The sequence below is a fragment of the Panulirus ornatus genome, chromosome 37 (assembly GCF_036320965.1).
Source record: "Panulirus ornatus isolate Po-2019 chromosome 37, ASM3632096v1, whole genome shotgun sequence".
In the NCBI taxonomy this organism is placed as follows: Eukaryota; Metazoa; Arthropoda; class Malacostraca; order Decapoda; family Palinuridae; genus Panulirus; species Panulirus ornatus.
The window spans coordinates 31,489,041-31,506,160 of record NC_092260.1 but is presented as its reverse complement, the minus strand read 5'-3'; the positions used below and the strand labels follow the sequence as shown (position 1 = coordinate 31,506,160).

The following is a 17,120-nucleotide window of genomic DNA, read 5'->3' as shown; positions in this document are numbered from 1 at the left end:
TGTAACAGTATGTCAGTGAAGGTTAACAGGTTTGAAATAATGTTTATAATTCCTGACACATAATTACATATAACGACAGCAACATAGTATAATAAATATATAAATAATATAATAAAGACAACCCTTAAAATTTCTAAAAAAAACTATGCTGAAGATTCAGAATGAACAAAAGTATGATACTGAAGTGATATAACTTGCTATACTCCAACAATGATGCTATTTCAACAATCTCTATCCCATAAAATATACTTTGACTGGAGAATATGGATTCAAAGTGAAAACCTACCAGAATAGCCATGATAAGGACCAAGTTGTCTATGGGAAAATCTGGGAGTCCTTGTGCCTTGGATTCCTGTGTGAGGAGGGTATGGGCAAGAGAAAGCATGCGGAACACTGTGTCACTCTCCACATCCGAATGTTGCTGTAGCAGAAAATTCAAGTGCTCCTGCAGATTTAAACAGAAAAGGAAAATATCAGAACACGAATAAATATCAAACACCAATATCTTAATACCTACAGAATAACTAACAATCAAAATTAAAAATCAATTACAGAATTAGAAGGTACAATTTGCAGAGTCAGTATGACAGTCCAAAATTTTCATGACTACACCTATTCATACAATATGGGGAGGGAGTTCTACATTTGTGATACTCAGCTCTTAAACTTTCCTTCATATCATATAGTCTTTTGAACTAATCTACTGTCTGCATTTACCATTTCTCCTCATAGCTTGTTCTTTATATCTACAACTTTGTTACAATGGAAGTATAGTATATCTTCCCATCTACTGTAACCTAGTTTTCTAATTAGTTTCCAGTCATATATTATGAGCATCTAAGTGTGTTTATGAATAAAAATGATTCTATAGGTATTAAGATGATAAAAAAGTTCTGCATAACATATTACAGGTACAGTATAAAAAATGAAAAAAATAACAATTTGACAAAAAAAGAGATTCAGAAAGTTTTTCAAGATAAGCCTTTTGTTTTCATGCAATAATTTCATTATTCCTAATCACATGACATATTGTGACATTGTGCATATACCTATTATGAGACAGCGTGGAACTTTCCCTGGGTCTCTGTTGCCTGGACTGTTTCTGAGCTCACTAATATTTGGATCTTGCCTAGCGTTTTTGATGCCTGGACTTTCCCATGCCTATGTTTTCTCAAGGGTTTCAGGTGCCTGCACCTTCCCTTGGGTCTTTGGTGCCTGAAAATTCCAAGATGCTCTTGAATTCTTTACCTTCCCTTAAGTCTCTGGTACTTGACCTTTCTTGGGGTTTCTGGAGAATAGATTTTTTCAAAAGTCTCTGAAGTCTGGACAATCCCTGTAGTTTCTGAAGTCTGAACTCTCCCCATTCTTTCTGATACTTGGACCACCACTAAGCCTTTGATGCTTGAACCCTCTCTGGGGTTTCTGGTGCCTGGATCTTCCCTCGGGTCTCCGGTGACTGGACCTTCCCTGGGATTCTAGAACCTGGACCATTCCTACATTTTCTAGTGCTTGGACCTTCCTTAATGGTCTGTGATGCATAAACCTTTCCTCTAGTTTTGGTGACCATCTTCCCTAGGACCAACCCCAGTGTCTCTGGTGCCTGGACATTCCATAATTTTTCTGATGTCTGCACCTTTCATGGGGTTTCTAGTACCTAGATCTTCCATAAGGTCTCTGTTGTTTGGACCTTCCCTAGGGTTTCTGGTGCCTTGAACTTCCTTATGGTCTCTGGAGCCTGGTTGTTCCTTGGTTTTTTATGACTGGACCTTCTCAGAGTTTCTGGCATTTGGACTTTCCCTGGGTTTCTGATGCCTAAATTTTCCCAGGGATTTCTAGTACTTAGACCAATTCCAAGGTCTTTGGTATCTGGACCATCCCCTGGGTCTCTAGTGCCTGAAACTGTCCTGGAATGCAAAGCCTGGACCTTCCTTGAGCTTTCTGATGCCTACACCTTCCCTAGGGTCTCTGGTACCTGCAACCACCCTTGGGTATCTGGCATCTGGACCTTCCCTGTGGTTCCTGACGCATGAACCTTCCATGGGGTTTCTGTGCCTGGAACGTTTCAGAGGCTTCTGATGCCTGGACCTTCCCCAGAATGTATGTGTCCTAGACCTTTCATGGGATTCCTAATATCTGGACCTTTCCTGGGGTTTCTGATGCCTAGACCTTCTTTGGGGTCTCTTCTGCTTGGATCTTCCTTGGGTTCTATCATAATTGGACCTAGATTTTTAGAGGGTTTTATAGGGTTTCTGAGGCCTGGATCTTTCCTGGTGTCTCTGGTACCTGGACTTCCTTGGCATTTCTGATGCCTAAACATTCCCTAGGTTTTCGGATGTCTAGATTGTCCCTGAGGTTTCTGGTGCTTGTAACTTCCCAAGGGTCTATGGTGTCTGGATCCATGGGGTTTCTGATCTCTGGACCTCTCCAGGGATCTTTGATACTTGGCCTTTCCCATGGGTCTCTGGGAACCAGACAAACCATGGGGCCTCTGAAACCAAGACCTTCTCTGAGTCTCAAATACTGGACCTTTCCTAGGGTCCGTGGAATCTTGATCTTCCCTGAGGTTTCTGATGCCTAGTTCTTCCCCGGGGTTTCTTGTTATGGGACCATCTCCTAGGTTTCTGGTGCCTGGACCTAACCTAGGGTTTCTCAAGCCTGCACCTTCCATGGGTTTCTCAAGCCTGCACCTTAAATGGTTTTTTATTCCTGTACCTACCTCGGTACTTCTGATATCAAGGCTTTCCATTGGTTTTCTATGACCCAGATCTTCCCTGGAGTTTTTGGTGTTTGCAACTTCCCTGAGGTCTCTGGTGTCTAGGTCTTTCATGGGATTTCTGATCTCCTGACCACCTCCTAAGATCTTTAGTACTTCACCCATACCAGGAGGCTCTGGTACGTGGACCATCTTTCGGGTCTCTGAAGCTCTGAGTCTCGAATACCGGACCTCTCTGGGGTCTGTGAAATCTTCTCTTCCCTGGGGTTTCTGAACCCTGGTTCTTCTATGGGATTTTTGGTTCTTGGGCCATCTCTTGGGTTTCCAGTGCCTGAACCTGACCTTGGGGCTCTGAAGCCTGGATCTTCCCTGGATTTCTGATGCCTGTGTCAATTCTAGAGTATCTATAGCCTGGACCTTCCATAGGTTTTCAGATGCCTGTACCTTCCCTGGGGGTTCTAGTGCATAGGCCTTCCCTTAGGTCTCTACTGACTGCACTTACCCTACAGTCTTTGGTGCCTGGACCTTCCCCAGAGTCTCTGGCTGCTGGACTATTACTATGTATTTCCAGGGGTTTCTGGTGCCTAAACCTTCCCTAAGGTCCCAGGTGCCTAATACTTCACTGGGGTTGCTAATTCCTTGACCTTCTCTAGGGTTCCAGTACCTGGACCATCTCTAAGGTTTTTGGATCCTATATCTTCCTGGGATCTCTAAAACCTAGAACTTCTCAGGGGTCTCTGAAGTTTGGACCTTCCCTAAGATTTTTGATACCCAGACTATCACTGAGGACTTTGGTGCCTGGACCTTCTCTGGAGTTTCTAGTGCCCGTGTCTTCCCCAGAGTCTCTGGTGACTGGACTCTTTCTGAGATTCTGGTACCTGGACAATCCCAGGAATTTCTAGTGCCTAAACCTTCCTTGGTGGTCTCTGCTACCTGAATCATTCTTGGGGTCTCTGGAGCCTTGGCCTTCTTCGGAGTCTTGGAAGCCTAAATCTTCCCTGGAGTCAGTGAATCTTGGATTCCCAGGCTTTCTGATGGCAGAATTTTCTTTATGGTTTTTAATGCCTGGCCTTGTTCTTGAGGTATCTGGCACCTTGAACTTTTCTAGGGTCAGTAAAGCCTAGGCCTCCCCTTGGTTTGTCATGCTTGAATCCTCCCTTAGATTTCTGGTCCATGGACCTACCAGGGTCTCTGGGGTCTAAACCATTCCTTGGGTCTCTTATGCCTGCATCTCTCTTTCTGTTTCTATGACTGGACCCTTCCCTGGAGTTTCTGATGCCTGGGTCTTGACTAAGACTTCTGGTGCCTAGAATATTCTTCAATCGCTAGTGTCTGGACCATATCTTAGGTTTCAGGAGCTTTACATTTCCTGGAGTTTCTGAAGCTAGGACCTTCCTAGAGCTTCTGGTGCCTGGGTCTTCCTTGAAGTCTGTGTGACCACACCTTCCCTTGGGTTTCTTGCACCTGAACCTTCCTTAGGATCTCTGGTGCCAGCACATTATCTAAGGTCTCTGGTGTCAGGAATGTTCCTCACGACTCTGGTGCCTGAAAAGTCCCTTGGACCTTTGGTGCTTGGACCTTCCCTGGAGCCTCTCGTACCTGAGTTTTTTCCTGGGGATTCTGGTGCCTGAACGTTCCTGAAATATCTCACGCCTGAATGTTTCCTAAGGTCTCTGGTGCCTGAACCTTTCCTTGGGCCTCTGGTAGCTGAATAATCCTTGGGTACGCTGAAGCTTAAAACTTCCTTGGAGTCTCTGAAGCCTTAACCTTTCCTGGGGTTTCTGATACCTGGACTTTCTTTGGGATTTCTGATGTTAGGAATTTCACTTGGGATTTAAGTGTCTAGACCATCCCTGGGGGTCTCTGGTACCTAGAATTTTCTTGGGGCCTCTGATGCTTAGATCCTCCCACGGATCTCTGGTGCCTGGACTTTCCTTGGAGTCTCTGGAGCCTGGATCTTCCCTGAACCTTCTTATTCCTGTACCTTCCAATCGGTCTCTGGTCACTGGACTTTCCCTAGGGTATCTGGTTCCCTGACCATCCCTGTGGTCTCTTTCCCCTAGATTTCCCCAAGCCTGAACGTTCCTAGGGTCTATGCAACTGGGGTTTCTAATGCCTGTGACCTTTGATTCCTGGACCTTCTCTGAAGTCTCTAGTGCCTGAAAATTCCCTTGAGTCTCTGGTGCTGTCAGCTTTCCTTCAGTCTCTGCTTCCTGAATCTTCCTGGAGTTTCTGGTGGCTTTGCCACCCCTGGGGTTTATTGTCTCAAATACTGAATCTCTTCTGGAGCTTTAACCATCACTGGTGTCTGTGTTGTCTGGGTCTCTGATGCCTGGATCTTGTCTAGGGTCTCTGGAACCTGGACCATCCCAGGGGTCTCTGGTTTCAGAACCTTTCTTAGGCCCTCTGGGGCCTTTTGATAATCCCTGGGGTATCTGGAGTCTAGAACTTACCTGGGTCTATGGTGCTTGGACCTATGATGCCTGGATCTTCTCTGGGGTCTCTAGAGCCCGGGCTGTCACTAAGATCTCTATTAGTTGGACCTTCTCTGGGGGTATCTGGAGCCCAGATAATTCCAAGGGTATCTGGTGCCTAAACTTCTGATGTCTGGATATTCTCTGAGGTCTCTGGAGCCTTAACCATTCCTGGGGTTTCTGAAACTTGGACCTTCCCTGGGGTCTCTGGTGCCTGGATCTTCCCTAGGGTTTCTCATGTCTTGACCTTACCTAAGGACATCGTTACCTGGACCATTATCGGTGTCTCTACAGTATACGCTTACATTGGAGTTTCTAAGGTCTAGATCTTCCCTAAGACAACGTATCCTGGATCTTCCCAGGATTTGCGATACCTGTATCTTCCCTGGCATTTCTGGTGCTTAGACTATCCCTTGAGTCACTAGTTCCTGGACTATCCCTGTTTTTTTGGTGCCAAAGTAATCCTTAGGGTCTCAGGTGCTTGGCCCATCCAAAGGGTTCCCGATGCCCTGGTTATCCCTTAGGTCTTTGGTTCCAGGCCCATCCCTTGGTTTTGACATACCTGGGCTTTTCTTGGGATTTCTGGTTCCTGCATCTTTCCTTGATTATCTGTTACCCAGATCTTCCCTTGAGTTTCTATTGCCTGAACCTAACTTGGGGTCTCTACTGCCTGCATCCTTCTCTGCTCATTTGTTACGAGGACCTCCTCTGGGGTTTCTCAAACCTGGATCTCATCTTGAGTTTCTAGGGCCTGCACCTTCCCTAGGGTCTGGTGCCTGGACCTTCCCTTGGGTTTCACGAGTATAGCCTTTCCCGGAGTTTCTGAATCTTGGACCTTTTCTAAGGTTTCTAGTGCCCCAACTTTCCCATATGTGGTGCCTATAACTTCTCTGGAGTTTCTAGTAACTGGACCTTCCTTGGGGTTCTCTGGTGCTTGGACATCTCCTGGGATCTCTGTTGTATAGACCTTCCCTGGGGTCTCTGGTGGCAGGACCTTTCTAGTTCTCTGGTGCCTGGACCTTTCCTGGGTAGTTTGGCACTTAGATCTTCCCTAAAGTCTCTAGCACCTCTACCTTCCTTGGGGATCTGGTGCCTGGCTTTTCCTGGGGTCTCTGGTGGTAAGACCTTCCCAAGAGCCTCTGGTGCTTGGATATTCTCTGGGATATCTGGTGCCTGGCTTTACCCTAGATGTCTAATGATAGGACCTTCACTGGGGCCTCTGATACTTGGACTTTGTCTGAAGTATCTTATGCCTGGATTTACCCTGAGATTTTGGTGCCTAGACCTATCTCAGAGTCTATAAGGCTTGGACCTTCCTTGAGATCATTTGTGCATTGACTTTCCCAGGGGTGTATGCTGCCATGGCTTTCCATGGAATCTCTGGTGTGTGAGCCTTGCTTACGGTCACTGGTCTTTGAAACACTCCTCAGGTTTCTGGTATTCCCTAAGGTCTTTAGTGCCTGGATCTTCCTGGGGATCTCTGGTGCTTGGACCTCGCCTAGGGTCTCTACTGCCTGAACTTTCTCAGAGGTCTCTGGCACTTGTAACATTCCAGGGGCCTTTGACGTCTGGAGCTCCCCAGAAGTTCCTGGTGCCTAGGCCTATCTCAGGGTTTTTAAACTGGTGCTTGGGCCTTCCCTCTAGTCTCTGGTGCCTAGACCTTTCCTGAGGTTTTTAGTGCCCGGACCTCCCCTTGGGTCTCTAATGCCCGGAATTACCCTGGGGCTAAGACCTTTGGTGCCTGGACTTTCCCTAGGGTACATGTTGCCAGAACCTTCCTTGGGGTCTCAAGTATATAAGCCCACCATGGGGTCACTGGTGCTTGGATGTTTCCTCAGGTCTCTGGTGCTCTGACCTTCCATAAGGTCTTCAGTAGTGCCTGGACCTTCTCTGATATCTTTGGTACCTAGACCTCACCTGGGGTCTCTACTGTTTAGACCTCCTCTGGGGTGTTTGCTAAATGGACGTTCCCTGGTGTCTCTGGTGCTTGGAGCTCCACTGGGGTTTCTGGTGCACAGACTTACCTCAGGGTCTATAATCCTTGGACCTTCCCTGGAATCTATGGTGGCTGGATCTTATCTGGAGTCTATGTTGTCAGGACATTCCTTAGGGTATCTGGTGTCTCAAACTTTCCTGGTATTACTGGTGCTTGGAACTTTCCTAGGGTCTCTGATGTCTGGAACTTTCCTGGAATCACTGGTGCTCGGAACTTTCTTGGGGTCTCTGATGCCTGGACCTTCCCTGGGGTCACTGGTATTGGACCATCCCAAGAGTCTTCGGAGCCAGAAACTTACCTGTGGCTTCTGGAGCTTGGATCTTCCTTGGGGTCTCTGGTGCATGGATTCTTCCTGGGGACTCTGATGCCTGGACCTTCCCTGGAATCTCTGTTGCCTGGACTTTCCCTGGGATATCTGGTAACAGGACCTTTCCTTAGGTCTTTCGTGTTTGGATATTCCCTAGGGTATTGAGCACCTGAACCTTCCCTGATGTCTCCAATGCCAGGACATTCCTTTGGATCTCGAGCGTTTGGACCTACCCTAGTGTCTTTGGGGCATGGATCTTCCCTAGAGTCTCGGGTATTTGGACCATCTCTAGTGTCTCTGATGTCAGGACCCTCCCTGGGGTTTCTGGCACATGGACCTCACTTGCGGTCTATGGTACTTGGACCTTCCCTGGAGTCTCTGGGGGCCTCTGGTGCTGGTACCTTCCCAGTGGTTTCTGATGCCAAGAACTTCTCTGGGGTCTCTGGCAGCAAGACATTCCCCAGGGTCTCTGGTTCTGATCTTTTCATTGGGTTTCTGGTACTCGAACCTTCCCTCGAGTTTCTGGAGCCATGACCTTCCCTTTGGTTTCTGGTGAGTAGATCTACCTTAGAGTCTAGGAAGCTTGGATCTTCCCTGGGGTCTCTCATGCCTGAATTTTCCCTAGGGTTTCGGGTGCTTGGGCCTTCCCTGATGCCTATGACGACATGACCTTCCCTAAGGACTCTGGTGTCTCTGATGCCAGGACCTTTCCTAGTGTCTTGCGTGCTTGGACCTTTCCTAATGTCTCTGACGCCGGTACTTTCCCTAAGGTCTTGGGTGTTTGAACCTTTCCTGGTTTCTATGATGCCAGGATCTTTCCTAAGGTCTCGCGTGCTTTGACCTTTCCCAGTATCTCTGATGCCGGTACTTTCCCTAGGGTCTTGGGTGCTTGGAACTTTCCTGGTGTCTCTGATGCCAGTACTTTCCCTAAGGTCTCGGGTGTTTGGACCTTCCCTAGTGTCTGATGCCAGGACCTTTCCTATGGTTTTGGGTGCTTGGACCTTTCCCAGTGTCTTTGATACCAGTATTTTCCCTAGTTTCTTGTACCATGACCTTCCCAGAGGTCTTTAGTGCCTGGAATTTCCTTGAGGTCTCTTGTTCCTGGACCTTCCCTAGGGGTCTCTTGTGCTTCGACCTTCTCCGAGTCTCTGGCCTCTGGAATGTTCTTAGGGTCTTTGGTACTTAGACCTTTCTTCGAGTCTCTGGCGCTAGGATCCTTCCTGGGTCTCTGGTACTTGGATCTCCCCTGGAGTCTTTCATATCTGGGCTTATCCTGTGGTTTTTGGTACTTGGGTTTTTCCTGGAGTCTCTTATGCCTGGACCTTCCCAGTGGTTTCTGATGCCAGGACCTTCTCTGGAAGGGGATTGGGGGAGGGGGGGGCAATGGTGCCTGGACCTTTCCTTGGGTCTATGCTGTCTGGACATTCATAGCAGTTTCAGGTACTAGGGCATTCCTTGTGGTCTCTGATGCCTCGGCCTTCCCAGTGATTTCTAGTGCCAGTACCTTCCCTAGAGTCTCTGGTACCTGGACATTCCCAGTGGTTTCAGGTGCAAGGACCTCTTCTGAGATCTGTGGTGGCAGTACCTTTCCTAGGGTCTCTGAAGCCAGGATCTTCCCGGTGGGTCTCTGATGCCTGGACATTCCCAGTACTTTCTTCTGGTGCCACGACCTTCCCTGGAGTCTCTGGCCCTTGGACCTTCCCAGTTGTTTTGTGATGCCTGGACCTTCACTGGGGTCTCTGGTGCCTGAACAATCCCAGGGGTTCAGGTGCCAGGACCTTCCTTCGGGTCTCTGGTGCCTGGACTTTCCCAGTGGTTTCTGGTACCAGGACCTTCCCTGGGGTCTTTGGTGCCTCGACATTCCAAGTGTTTTCAGGTGCTAGAGCCTTCTCTAAGTTCTCTAGTAGCTGTACCTTCCATGGGTGTAGGACCGTCCCTGGTGCTTGAACCTTCTTTGAGGTTTCTGTTGCTATAACCATAACGTTTGCAGTGGTAGCTTTAGTCTCCCCGTTTTCTCTTCACTTTGCTTATCGTTTGATTCGTTTATTAGAATTTCTCAATAAAATATCTTCACATGCCTCCACCCTACTAATACTACCTTTGTAGATTTCAGACGCACACACTCTAGATATTCTACATATGGTAACTTCATATTTGTCCAATCTTAAGATTTTTCACTTGATAACTCTAGATGTGTTCAATATACCAATTCTACATATGAGGACTCCAGATGTATGGAATTTGCAAGTTCTACACAGGGTAAACCGAGATACATCCACTCTACAAGTTCTACTTTTAAAGGCGACACTTGCATCAACTCAACACATAGTGCACCTAGTAATTTCAGATGTATACACTTTACTAGTTCTATGTACGGTAACATCTAATATATTCACTCTACGTGTTTCCCTAGTTCTACATATGATAAGTCCACATGCGTCCACCCTAAAAGTTCTACAACTCCAGGTGCGTCCACTTTCGATACAGTCATGTTTGTTTGTACGTCCATCCGTGTTTCTCCATTCCTAATCGCCTGTTCTGTCGGTATTTCATTCCAGCAGCTCAAGTGAGCTTTTATCTACATGTATGTTCAATGTCAGATATCATCTGCTAATGTCCATCTACAAATTTGCCTACATGGATAATTTTCCTGTAATAGAATCTAAGTAACATAGAGGTTTCCTATTTTGACCACCATGGGTCGGTTGGTAAGGAAAGATCATGTATTGTTAGGTGTTTTCTATATGTCTGCATCAAATGCAAACAGTTTCTTTGTTCAACAATGTAGTAGCATTTTTCCCAAACTAGTAGGGGTGTTACCATGTTTATGATCAATAGTAAAATTAACTAGAAAAATATGGCAAACTTACATTTACTCCATGGCAGCTGTGAACGTCTTCCCGTCCACTACTGACTTATTTCTTTCTTCACAACCCTGTTTGGTTGGTGGTATATACGTATGATATAGGTATGCATTTATGTCTTTAGACTGAGGGACTATGTTCTACTGGATGGTAAACATGCACTTAAAAAATTGCCATTCATTGTAAACACAACTGATTATTAAGAGCGAAGGTATGTGCGAGCTGGTGACTTCTGCCGTCTCCACATCATTATGTGAGAATTTATAACACTCCAGCACCACTTATAACACTCAAAGCTTCCTCTCATCATCCTTCATCTCTGTCTTTATGTACAAGGCACGTCTCACTATCAGCTAATGAGATCATTATCATCATAACTGTATAACATAATTGTTTAGTGATAGTGTAATTGTAGAGTATTACGGGAGGGTAAGGGGCCTTAATTAGCACGTTGCTAGTTCCCGCCAAAATCCCCCCGTGTGTAATACGACCTCCTATCATTCACACACCTACTTTCATCCCGTTATTAAGTCACTTAAAGGATATTGACTACCTCATTAATTGACGTAAATGACAGAGCTCATTCTATTTTCTGGAAACTAAGAAGGGAAGGGTTAAGCGTGATGTGATTTTCTTCAAAATAGCAATACAAAATCAGGTAAACTGATCGTAAGTTCGCTTCATTATAAGTTGCAGCTTTAGCCTCTCTATGACGCATATCTATATGAAATATTAATCACGTCATTATTTTTTCCCTCCACACTAAATGAGTAGCTCGGAGAGGCACGACCAGTTTGGGAAATAATGTAAGTTCTACCACATTTTCTCCCCGTTTTGAACTACAGTTTTAATGACTATTGTTGCTCTGCTATGCTAAACAAGTTATCATAATGAGAAAAGATTGAGATGCAAATTTGCAATCAGAGTAAGTACAAGAGAGAGAGAGAGAGAGAGAGAGAGAGAGAGAGAGAGAGAGAGAGAGAGAGAGAGAGAGAGAGAGAGAGAGAGAGAGAGAGAGAGAGAGAGCAGGAGTTACAAATATATAGTTCTTGTGCTAGTGCAGTGTGGCACATTTCCAAATAACAAGAAGTTAAAATATGGTAATTCTTACTGACAACTGGTGTTGAGTATAGTCTTCATCAGTAGCAGTCAATATCTTGATATGCTAATTCCTTTTCAATGATGACTGGATGTAGTGCTTCCCCACCATATATAACCTTAAGCTCTTTTGCTTTTTGACATCTTTTCTTGAAATGATAGCTATCTATCTTTTAACCTCCACTCCGTATTTGCTGTTAAAGGTGCCATTTTTCTAGCCTCAGTAAATTTTACAGAATTTTCCTTCAATTCTTTTTATTTATTGAGGTTACAGAAATCCATTTCCTAATTAACATTCCCACAGAATTTCTTAAATTCTTTGTTGTTTGCGTGATTAAATCTCCTATATGATCTTTTATTTTTTTGGAGAACTATAAATCATCAGCACCACAATGCATTTTTTCCTATTATCATCATTATTCCTATTAATGTGCTATTTGAATAGGTCATGTGTCAAAATTTTGCTAAATTCAGTATTATCCCTTATTAAGAGGGCCAATCCCCTTCTTTTTTCTTCTCTTTTCCTCTCATCGTGCAACCCTGCAGACAAATTACGTCACATCTTTGGTAAGTTTTGTGTACATTAAACGCTGCTTTGTTTTCTCAATTTGGTTATTAAAATCTCGCTTTTCGTTTACTACTTGTTCTTCCGCATTTGTGTACATTTTTTGCCTGGCATTTGCATCACTTGAAAATCTTGACCTCTCTGAGGTGGTAGAAGGGCTATTTTCCCATGAGTCTTGAATTTTTTGCTTATCAAATACATCCCTTACTTTTTCCTCGTTCTTCCCTTTATCAATTATCTCTGATGACTTCCCCTCAGAATTCCTCCATACTCGCAAGTTTCTTAACCTGCTTCAGTACTTCCCGCCTACAATACATCCCATTTTGAAGGTAATTACTGTTAGATGTCCCCTTTTGCCCTCACTGTATCTATCAATAACGTCTTGTTTCTTTATTTCAGAAATTGCACTTGGTATGTCTAAAGCCTTTACAGATATTTAATCAATATACCTACCTTCCCCATCCTTTTCTCTTTGGCCCGAATAAGGTCTTTTTGAAAACCATGAATGACCTCTCCTTTCAGCAATGATCGTTGTAGGTTAAGTCTAACAATTTTGCTTCATCAATGTTCATGTTTTCGGCTTTTTTTCTAAAAAATCACGAGTTTTGCCAACATGCTCTTCCTTAACATCAACCCTTTCCCCGAACAAGCTATATACTTCCCCGATTGTTCTGTCTCTATTACTATATATTACCTTCTCTTTACCTTATATGTCCGTTTCATTGTCCCCAGATCTCGGTTCCTTAGCATCAATCACTACCTGTCGACTTTGATCTATAGCTCTAGAATTTGCTTTTGTTTCTTGTTCACTATTTTCAACGGTCTTTGAAGTACAGGCATGTCCTTTTGTTGATCTATTTTAGGGCCATTCTCTGACGCTCCTCATGAGACTGACCCTTCCTCAGGCTATTCTCCTTTTGAATTCCTAGTCTGTTTTCATGATCTCTGATTATATTTCTTAGTTCCCTAATTTCTTCCTCCATTTCATGATATGGTTTTCATTTTATTCCTTAGTTTTAAAATTCTTTATTCATTTGACTTCTGGTCGTGTTCTCTTCAATAATTTCCCCATCCTTATAATTGCAGTTGAATCATACTTAAATTCTCCAATTTTTTCTCCCTCTATTGACAAACAATCTACATCTACATCGTCCTGTCTTCTTCAAGATCCAGCCGGCTACATCTGCAGAGTCCTGGTTAAATTGCCTGATCATTTTTACCATAAATTCCTTGCCTATTTTGGCTCTAGGTTTATCCTAAATAAACTCGTAGTAATGTTTAGCTTCAGCGCAAATATAATAGAAATCCTTACACAAATTTCCAATACAATTCTGTCCACATACTTAAGCTTCCAAAAAAATTAGTCAGGCACATGTATCCAGAATAAAAAATTTAATTAGTTTCTTTTTAAGGAGCCACTGCACCGTAGATAGTAGCTGCTTATTAGAATAAGATTATAATTTTCTTCAGGAACACTCACCTTTCATTTCAATTTTCCCCCATAAACTTAAATACTAAATATCAGCTATTCACATTTCATCTATATGCGTATGCAAATATGTATTTGTAATTTTCTATTTGTACTGAATGGGTAAAAAGTTTCACATTTCTGGGGCCCCATCTGTTAAATATTCCTTATTATCATACTTAAATCTATGTATGTATAATGTCAGCATCAACCATTTCCTGTAATTCTATTCCATTCATCCAACACGCTTATACTACAAATGTACTACTTTACACCTACTTTAACAAGCTTCTTGCTTAATTTCATGTTGGCGCCTCTGAGTGTTTGATCCCTATAGCTCTCCAAAAACTGTTAATGCCCATGTCATCGATCTGTTTCAAAAACTTAAAGGGTGTAATCAGGTTACCCCTCACTCTTCTCTTACAAGGTGGGCAAATTTAATGCCTGTGGCCTTTTCTTGTAACTCAGCTCTCTTAATTCTAATACCATCTTTGTTGCCTTTCTCTTGACCTTCTCTATCAGTTGTCTGTGATTCTTTGGGTGCATAGTCTAGAAACACATTCCAGTTTTGGCTTTATGTAGGACATGAAAAGTTTGCTGTACATACTATTTTTTTATCCATAAAAAAAGCTATTCTCCTAATATGGGACTCTAACAACAGGGTAGGGACGATGACGACTTCCAAGCCCTTCTCACACACACAAGCTTATTTCATACTAGATATCACTGTGTAACACAATGTTTGTCCCTGAGTAGTAAGAGTTATTTCCTAATTGCTTAAGCGTAAAAAGTAGAGAAAATGGCTATGACTCCCTTCAAACTTTGCTTTATTTAATTCCAATTGGACAACGGGCGAATTTGCACATCTTTTTCTCATAAAGTCAGAAAAGCAACAACATATGAGTCAAAATTAACATGCATTTACACTGATGTTAAACAAGAGTGATCACAAAAAATTTAGAGTTAAGGAGTTTTTCGAAATTTACGATTGTACTGTAAATCACTTTCACGAATCAAACCCCAAATATAATCTCCTACCATGCTCGCGTTATATGTGCCTTGGTAGCGGCGTTCAAAGTCCAATATATCCTGGTGGATGCGCTAACCTTGCTCCTCCAAATACGTTCCCATGTTCTTGAATTTATCAAGATGAGGGTCAAGGGTATGGACTTTGAGGGACCCTGCAGCCCATTATGCCGTAGTTCTTCACCATAGTCTCAATCAGCTCCACATAGTTTTCGGCCTTGTGATTGCCCAGGAAGGCCCGAACCACTGCGACATGGCTGTACCAAGCTGCTTTCTCCTTCCTAGTGAGCTTCTTGGGGAATTCCTTGCATTCCAGATCTTCTCTGTGGTCCGACGAAGACACCTGCTTTGACCTTTGCCTCAGACAGCTTAAGGAAGAAGTCTTGAAGGTACCTGAAGGCTGTAGACTCCTTATCTAGAGCTGTGACAACTTGTTTCATAAGGCCTAATCTTATGTGCAATGGTGGCATCAACACCTTTATGGGGACCACCAGTGGCTCCCACTTGAGGCTGTTCATCCTCACAAAGTATTCGGTCCGCTGTGGTCAGTCCCGCCTGTGTGGTAGTGCACCGCGGTGTTCCTACTGTCCCATACACGAAGACATCAGGGAAACTTGGTAAACCTGCCTTGGAGACCCATCAGGAAAGCCACCATTCTGAAATCTCCGATGACATCTCAGCTGTGCTCATCATACTTCAAGGTGTCTAGCAAGGGTGTTTATTCCCGTTATGGAGCAGCACGGCTTTGAGGCTCCTGGAGGAGCTGTCAATAAATTTATTTCACTCATGACTAAGGTGTGGCCCACAACATATTCCATATATATATGTATATATATATATATATATATATATATATATATATATATATATATATATATATATATATATATATATATACACACATATATATATATATATATATATATATATATATATATATATATATATATATATATATATATATATATATATATATATAGCTTAGACATTGAAGCTTATTGATACAGTGGTTAAATTGATGAGAACTACTATTGACGTTTGTGTAAATAAATTATACATTTCCTTTTTCCATAGCCAGAGGCTGAACCATCATGTGACATTCATTTTTTTCATTTCATTTCAAGCTAGAAGTTTCAGTTTTCTAAATTGTTTCTTACATTTTTCATATGTATATATATGTATGTGTGTGTGTGTGTATATGTGCGTATGTGTGTGTATGTGTGTGTGTGTATATATATAAATATATATATATATATATATATACATATATATATATATATATATATATATATATATATATATATATATATATATATATATATATATATATATATATATATATATATATATATATATTATCCCTGGGGATAGGGGTGAAAGAATACTTCCCACGCATTCCTCGCGTGTCGTAGAAAGCGACTAGAGGGGACGGGAGCGGGGGGGCCAGAAATCCTCCCCTCCTTGTATTTTTTAACTTTCTAAAATGGGAAACAGAAGAAGGAGTAACGCGGGGAGTGCTCATCCTCCTCGAAGGCTCAGATTGGGGTGCCTAAATGTGTGTGGACGTAACCAAGATGTGAAAAAAGGAGAGATAGGTAGTATGTTTGAGGAAAGGAACCTGGATGTTTTGGCTCTAAGTGAAACGAAGCTCAAGGGTAAAGGGGAAGAGTGGTTTGGGAATGTCTTGGGAGTAAAGTCAGGGGTTAGTGAGAGGACAAGAGCAAGGGAAGGAGTAGCAGTACTCCTGAAACAGGAGTTGTGGGAGTGTGATAGAATGTAAGATAGTAAATTCTCGATTAATATGGGTAAAACTGAAAGTTGATGGAGAGAGATGGGTGATTATTGGTGCATATGCACCTGGGCATGAGAAGAAAGATCATGAGAGGCAAGTGTTTTGGGAGCAGCTGAATGAGTGTGTTAGTGGTTTTGATGCACGAGACCGGGTTATAGTGATGGGTGATTTGAATGCAAAGGTTAGTAATGTGGCAGTTGAGGGAATAATTGGTATACATGGGGTGTTCAGTGTTGTAAATGGAAATGGTAAAGAGCTTGTAGATTTATGTGCTGAAAAAGGACTGATGATTGGGAATACCTGGTTTAAAAAGCGAGATATACATAAGTATACTTATGTAAGTAGGAGAGATGGCCAGAGAGCGTTATTGGATTACGTGTTAATTGACAGGCGCGCGAAAGAGAGACTTTTGGATGTTAATGTGCTGAGAGGTGCAACTAGAGGGATGTCTGATCATTATCTTGTGGAGGCTAAGGTGAAGATTTGTATGGGTTTTCAGAAAAGAAGAGTGAATGTTGGGGTGAAGAGGGTGGTGAGAGTAAGTGAGCTTGGGAAGGAGACTTGTGTCAGGAAGTACCAGGAGAGACTGAGTACAGAATGGAAAAAGGTGAGAACAATGGAAGTAAGGGGAGTGGGGGAGGAATGGGATGTATTTAGGGAATCAGTGATGGATTGCGCAAAAGATGCTTGTGGCATGAGAAGAGTGGGAGGTGGGTTGATTAGAAAGGGTAGTGAGTGGTGGGATGAAGAAGTAAGAGTATTAGTGAAAGAGAAGAGAGAGGCATTTGGACGATTTTTGCAGGGAAAAAATGCAATT

General features: G+C 43.2%; 1 protein-coding gene across 11 annotated transcripts in view; it reads right to left on the bottom strand.

The window, feature by feature from the left end:
- The window catches only part of c12.2 (von Willebrand factor A domain-containing protein c12.2), a 336,226-nt gene that overhangs the window by 107,499 nt on the left and 211,607 nt on the right, over positions 1-17,120 (bottom strand). For all 11 annotated transcript variants that reach the window (XM_071684244.1, XM_071684254.1, XM_071684252.1 and 8 more), the window contains one exon: positions 287-445. In XM_071684244.1, coding sequence (XP_071540345.1) covers positions 287-445 — 159 coding nt within the window. The remainder of the gene's footprint in view (positions 1-286; positions 446-17,120) is intronic.